General features: G+C 53.2%; 1 protein-coding gene across 1 annotated transcript; it reads left to right on the forward strand.

Moving 5' to 3' along the window:
* The first annotated feature begins 2,237 nt into the window (after nucleotides 1-2,237).
* LOC103898531 (tripartite motif-containing protein 15) lies at nucleotides 2,238-6,315 on the forward strand. Its single transcript, XM_019471940.1, has 5 exons — nucleotides 2,238-2,301; nucleotides 3,004-3,026; nucleotides 3,553-3,668; nucleotides 4,249-4,281; nucleotides 5,145-6,315. Exons 3-5 carry the CDS (start codon nucleotides 3,566-3,568, stop codon nucleotides 5,669-5,671), a joined length of 663 nt encoding a protein of 220 aa, XP_019327485.1. The 5' UTR covers nucleotides 2,238-2,301; nucleotides 3,004-3,026; nucleotides 3,553-3,565; the 3' UTR covers nucleotides 5,672-6,315.
* The last annotated feature ends 96 nt before the right edge of the window (nucleotides 6,316-6,411 follow it).

Genomic DNA, 6,411 nt, shown 5'->3' on the forward strand with positions numbered 1-6,411 from the left:
ACGGGGACACTGGGGTGGGAGCTGATCCCATGCAGCAGGGCAGGATGGGGGAATGTCCCCGGTGCAAAATGGAGCTGGGTTTAACTGGGAAGATACTGGGAGGGGGGGTGTTGGCCGGTTTGGTCTCCTGTGTGAAATAACACTGAGCTGGCATGGGAATCCCTGGGGTCGCCTTTGTGCGGGTGTGAGTGTGCAAAATACCATTAGGCACCCCAAAATCCTCAGCTCCCGCTTCCCTGGGCGGAAATGCTCTGGACTGAGCATGGAGCCTGGCTCCTGGGTGTGGGGGGCCTTACTTTTTTAGCACTGAGCACAATCTGGGACTAAAGTGGAGCAGGAATCCCCCAGGAGTGACTTTCTCCCCCCAAAAAAAAGACCAGCACAGGACAGTTGAGCAACGTGACGCAGAGTGAATACGGAGCCCGGCCTCCGGCGGCATTTGATCTCTGCCGAAACCGCCGTGGCGATGAAGGGGAGACCGACATATTGCAATGCAGGGGCTCCCTGGTGGAAATAATTATTAATTAATAATTAAGATGCATGTGAGTGTGGCGGCCTGACCCTTAGCAGCCAGGCCTTGTTTCTCCATCGGGGTGGAGGAAAACCAAGATGCCGGATGGGGAGCGGATGTTTACTGCGCAGCAGCGGCTGGAGGAGGAGGAGGGTGGCACCGGCGCAGCCGGGGCGATCACGATGGATTGGGGAAGGGTATTGCGTGATCGTTAACCGCTGCATATTAATTCTTGCAATTACCGGTGTCGAGGCAGGTGGCACCAAAGGCTTTTATACTGAATTTTGTACTGAAATTGCTGCGGCTGCCCGGTTGTGCTGTCCTTGCCATCTTCGGTGGCTGTGGTTGCTCTTAGATGGAAGCTGGAGCTCGAGTTGGTGTCATCCCCCCCCCACTCCCAAATTTGGGATCTTGTCCTTTTTTAGGACCACAGCATCTTTAGGCAGGTCCGCCATTGAACGCTGTTCCGGCTGTTGCTCTCTTGAGTTTTTTTTCCCCTTGTTAATCAGTTTTATGCATTTTTTTAACAACCGGTTGTTGCCCCTGGGGGGCTGCTTGCAACCCGTGCCCCCGTTTTTCCGATCTTTGCTTTTATCTCGCGCTTAAATTCTGCGTTATCACGAGGCGCACGGTAGCAAGCACCGGTTTGCACAGCCGGTTAACAGCAGCAAAATCTCTGTAGCTTTGCGTTTTATTTATAAAAGATCTGTCCTTGCTCGCTCCCAGAAGCCCTGCTGCTTTTTGTTTAGTGTTGCTAGGAGCCTCTCCGTCTTCCTCGGAGGTCAAATGACTTAAATGAGGGCGGGCGTGACGGTTTCCAGTAATAAGCCGTTAATAAACTTACGGAGCAGCATGGAGGTAGCCGGCCCCTCCATCTCGGTGGGGTTCAGGCAGATGTTGGGGTGCCTCGGCAGGTCTCCCTGGCTCGTGGCAGGGCTGGGATGTGAAAAGCTGATCCCAAGAGGTGCTGAGGCGGAAGGGGTTTTCACGTGGGTGGGACTTGGTGGTTTGCGTTTGCAGCTGCGCTCTTACGGGGAGCTAAAAATTGTCTCTAATTTTTTTTTTTTTTTGCCTTGCTTGCCCTTTCTTCCTCCTCCTGCACCTGGCTCCGAACTGCTTGGGCTGCTTTAGAGGACAATTTTTGGGCTGGTTGGGGAAAGCTTTTGGCTTCCTTGGCATGCCCGAAACTAAGGGTTGAGGGTAACAGGGCAGGGGAGGACACAGCGCGGTGATGGCCTCGCCTCTTTTTGGGTTCATGGTGTTCTCCAGCTTAAAAAAATAAACACAGTTGATGAAATTGGAGGGAATCCCCCACCATCCCTTGCCTCCATATTCCTGACCCCAAATAGGAAGGATTCCCAACAGGTCTCCTCTTTTCTCGTTCCAGGAGGTGCCACAGGAGCATTTGAGCTCCCTGAGGAAAGGACGTGAAGAAGCCAAGGCTGAGAGGGAGAGGCAGAGCGAAGACTTGCTGGTGAGTGCCTTGGGGTGGGGGTTTCCCCAAAACCCCTCCCGGCCGCGGGGATGTCGGTCTCACGTGGGTTCCCTTCTGGGTTTTGCAGAAGCAGACGGAAGTGGAGAGGCAGAAGATTGTGGCCGAGTGCAAGGAGCTCCGGGGCTTCTTGGAGGAGAAGGAGCAGCTCCTGCTGTCCCGTCTGGAGGAGCTAGACAGAGACATCGTCAGGAGGAGAGATGAGAGCGTCTCCCGGCTCTCCGAGGAGATTGCCCAGCTCGATAAGCTGCTGGGCGAGCAGGGAGGAGAGAATGGCCCAGGAAACCAGTCTGGGCAGGTGAGACTCCTGGGATGTGTCCTCCCAGCCCGGAGGTTATGGTATAGCAGGGTGTAAAACCTGGGAGGGCTTGAGGTTGGGATCCCTGGGGACAAAAATCCATTTACAGGGACCGCAGGGTGCTGACGTGCTCTGCTGGGGAGCAGCTCAGGTCCATTAGCTCTGTGCTGGAGCTGGCCCATCTGTGCGTTAGCGGTTTTGACTTGCTGCCAGACTGCCGGGCTGCTTTTTCAGGTGGGAAGCCAAATTTTAGCGCAGCTTTCGGGAGTAAAATCGGCCCTTGGAGTAGTGAAGCTGCTTGGGCTCCCTTTGATACCAAGCACTAAGAAATACCCATAGAAACCTCCCCAAACATTTTTGATTTGTGTCACTCCATCGTCGCTTTGAGCCCTGAATCCTCATGGTTTTGGCAGCTTGATGGCAATCATGATTTTTCTTAATTTCTTTAAAAAAGCAGCACGGTTTTTTTTTCTCCACCCAAACTAAAAAAGAAAAAGGGGAAGAAAAAAACCCCACCATAATTATAAACTAATTCTGCCATCTCCATGAGTCCAGTTGCGCTCTGCCTTGGAAACAGCTGCTGAGAGCTGATCCCCTCAGCAAAGCAGCCGTGGGGCCAGTTTTGGGGAGGATTTTGGAGGCTGTGAGGTAGAAGAGAGACTTGTACTGATTAGCTTCTTGGTTTTTTTACTCTCTCTCCAGGGTGTTGCCCCGGCTGGAAGCAGGTGAGTGAACCTGAGCCCTTGCTGGGTCACCTGGGAGGCTCACACCGGAGGCAAGAGCTGGTGGTGTGAGGGCGTACGCCCCGTCCAGCTTCCCCCCCACCTGCCTTGTGGTTCTCACCCACACCTGGGTGTTACTTTTGAGGCAAACCCAAACCTTCGCAAAGGGGGTTTGCGGCAGGTGGGTTGTGGGAGGGTTTGAGCCTCCTTCCAGAGGAAACCGCAGGGTAACTCGGTTGGTGAGGGACCAAACCCACGCCGTCAGGACCAGTATCAAAAGCTGGATCAGGCTGCTCAGGGCTGAGCCCCAGCCAAGGCGTGGAGATCCCCCCCACATCTCCTGCGTGCCTTGTACTGGGCCAGCCCCAAACTGGACCCAGTCCTCAGGTGTGGCCTCGCAAGCGCTGACAGAGGGAGAATAATCCAACACCAAACCTCTTCAGTACCAGGGCAGGTTTCTTCCCTGCCTCTAGTTTGGAGAGAGTACTTTTTTCCCAGCGGGAACCTAATATTTATTTCTCCTCCCCAGCTTTGAGAGTTGGATGTTTTGCAAGCCGGAGGCTGGCTTCATGGAGCTGGAGAAGAAACTCAAGAGCTTTTCCCAGAAGAGTGCAGTGCTGAAAGAGGTCTTGCTGGAGTTCAAGGGTGAGTGCTGAAAAAGGTTTTCTTTAAAAGTTGGTGCCTCCTAACCCCTACGTTTAATTCAGCTTAAAGGATGAAATTCAGCTTAAAAGATGAAATTCAGCTTAAAAGCTTAAAGCTTTTCATCATGAAAAGATGAAATTCAGCTTAAAAGAAGCTTTTCACATGAAAAGATGAAATTCAGCTTAAAAGCTTAAAGCTTTTCATCATGAAAATTCAGCTTAAAAGATGAAATTCAGCTTAAAAGATGAAATTTGAAATTAAAGATGAAATTCAGCTTAAAAGATGAAATTCAGCTTAAAAGATGAAATTCAGCTTAAAAGATGAAATTCAGCTTAAAAGATGATTCGGTTTGAGCTGTGCTCTTGTTTCTCCCTTGGGCTTGTTGGGAGAACTCTGTATTGTTTGAGCATCTGCTCATCAAAAATAAAAAGCCCTGCATGTTTGAAAAGCAGCGCGTTTCCTTTGGATTTCGGTTTGGTGGCTTGCCATAAGGCAGGGAGCAGGGTGGCGTGTGTGTAGGCAGTCCCCGGTGACTCCCCGTGCACGAAGGGATCTAAATTTCTTTCTCTTCTTCCCTCAGAGAACCTCCGGTTCGAGCTGGAGAATGACACAGGTGAGCACAGTTTGGTTTTGGGAGCCTGACCTTCATTTTTGTAAGGCTTAATTTGGGAGTTTCAGCTTCCCCGGGGGGTTTCTCGGCAGTGAGACCTTCAAGCTAGCCTTAGAGGTCAGGAGAGGAGAAAACTATTGCTGGTGCTGCCAAGGGAAGGCGGGGGGGGGGGGGGGGGGGGAGGCCAGAGTCCGCAAAAGGCGCAGCCCTCGAATTTGTCAGGAAACTCTGGTGTTAAGAGGACTCTCCAGAAGCTGATCCGCTCTACCCGGAGCGAGGAGACCTTTGGCCCCCCTGGTGGGTGTTGATTTAGCTCAGAGATGGACTTTGCAACCTTTGTGTTTGCTGCTGGTAGTTCAGGGCCGTCGCTGCGCTCTGTCTCCTTGGCTGGGTGCAGGATAGACCCGTCTTGCTTTCGGCAGTCTCTGATATACTCCCTTCTCACGGTCGTTTTCAGGCTGTGCAGCCCTAGTTCCTGACAGCCCCCTGAGGACAAGAGCAGCCCTTAAACACGAGGATATTTGTGCTCATTCCTCTCTGGCGCTTGGCAGTGACTAAAAAAAAGATACTTCTGCCTAGAAATTTCTATTCCAGAGCAAGGAGGTGTCTCGGATGGGGCAGGCTGGTGGGTTTGCAGCAGAGACCTGGCTGTTTCTGTGCTTTAATCAGAAAGTGGAGCCTGATCTTTGTCCCCCTGCGGCTCTTGGCACTTTGGGTGCTTAAAGCTTTTGGAGGCGCCTTGCCTGGTGTCGTCCTCGTCTGGTTTGGGGCAGAGACAATGAATCCCCTTGGAGGCTGGCTCCGACGAGGGTGGGAGAAGGGTCCTTAGCTTGCAGACGCTCATGTCCATGCTTCCCTCTTCCCAGGTGATCTCTCTCTGGATCCGGACACTGCCAACCCCTACCTGGTGCTGTCGGAGGACAAGAGGAGCGTGCGGCTCAGGAGTGCTCCCCAGGAGCTGCCGGCAAACCCCAAGAGATTCGATTACTCCTTCTGCGTGCTGGCGGCAGAGGGTTTCATAGCTGGGAGGCATTACTGGGAGGTGGAGGTGGGAGATGGAGAGAGCTGGGTCCTGGGGGCAGCCCGCGAGTCGGTGCGGAGGAAGGAGAAAATCGACTTTGCTCCAGAGGAGGGGATCTGGGCGGTGGGGTTGAACTGGAAGGGGAAGAATTGGGATCAGTATCAGGCTTTCACCTCCCCGGAGACGCCCCTGTCCCTGTGTGAGAGGCCCAGGAAGATCGGGGTGTACCTGGACTACGAAGGTGGGTGGGTGGCGTTTTACAACGCCGATAACATGGCTCCCATCTTCACCTTCACAGCCGCTTTCACCGAAAAGATCTTTCCTTTCTTCTGGCTCTTCTATGTGGGCTCCTCGCTCTCCCTTTGCAATTGACCCGTCCAGTTTCTTTAACCCTCCCCAAGGTGACCTGCAAGTAGTGCCCGATCCTGTCCCCTTTTTCCCCTTGCTTTCAGACGAAGGACCCCGAAACTCATGACTGTCCCTTGTTCGGCTTTGGGGTTAACTTTTTCTTGTTGGATTTAAAAGTTTGGGGTCTCTTTTACCCTGAAAACCTTCCTCTGGGGCATCAACCGTTGAGGGTGGCTGCTTAAATAGCCTCTGCATGGGGTTATTCCCCCCCCTCTGGCCTGCTGTATAAGCAACCCCATATATTTTGTTTTGTTTTTGTTTGAAGTTGGCTGCCCCATGTAAACAGGGATGTAACCAGGGAGAAAAGCTACCTTAGGGGTTTATCGCGTCCTGCATTGATCCGTAGCCAAAGCCGCCTGCTTTTGTGCACCCCGGGAAGCTCTCGAGGGCTAGCAAACCCGCGTGAGGAGGAGAGGTACCGTACCCAACCCCTGATTTCTGAGACCGTTGCTCTGCAGGTCACCTTTTAGCTTTTCCCCCTCACCCCATCCTCGCTTTCCTTTCCTCGGGAAAGGGCCGAAGCCCGTCTTTCGCTGCCGCTAGCGCTAAGAGAGCAAAACCCCGCCATCTCCCTTGCCACTTCCCCCACCCCCCTCGCTTCGGGAGGGCAGAGCCCCTGATTCCCCTGCCGCTAGCGCTAAGAGAGCAAAACCCCGCCATCTCCCTTGCCACTTCCCCCACCCACCCACCCACCCACCCCCGTT

The sequence above is a fragment of the Aptenodytes forsteri genome, unplaced genomic scaffold, assembly GCF_000699145.1.
Source record: "Aptenodytes forsteri isolate BGI_AS27 unplaced genomic scaffold, ASM69914v1 Scaffold403, whole genome shotgun sequence".
NCBI lineage: Eukaryota > Metazoa > Chordata > Aves > Sphenisciformes > Spheniscidae > Aptenodytes > Aptenodytes forsteri.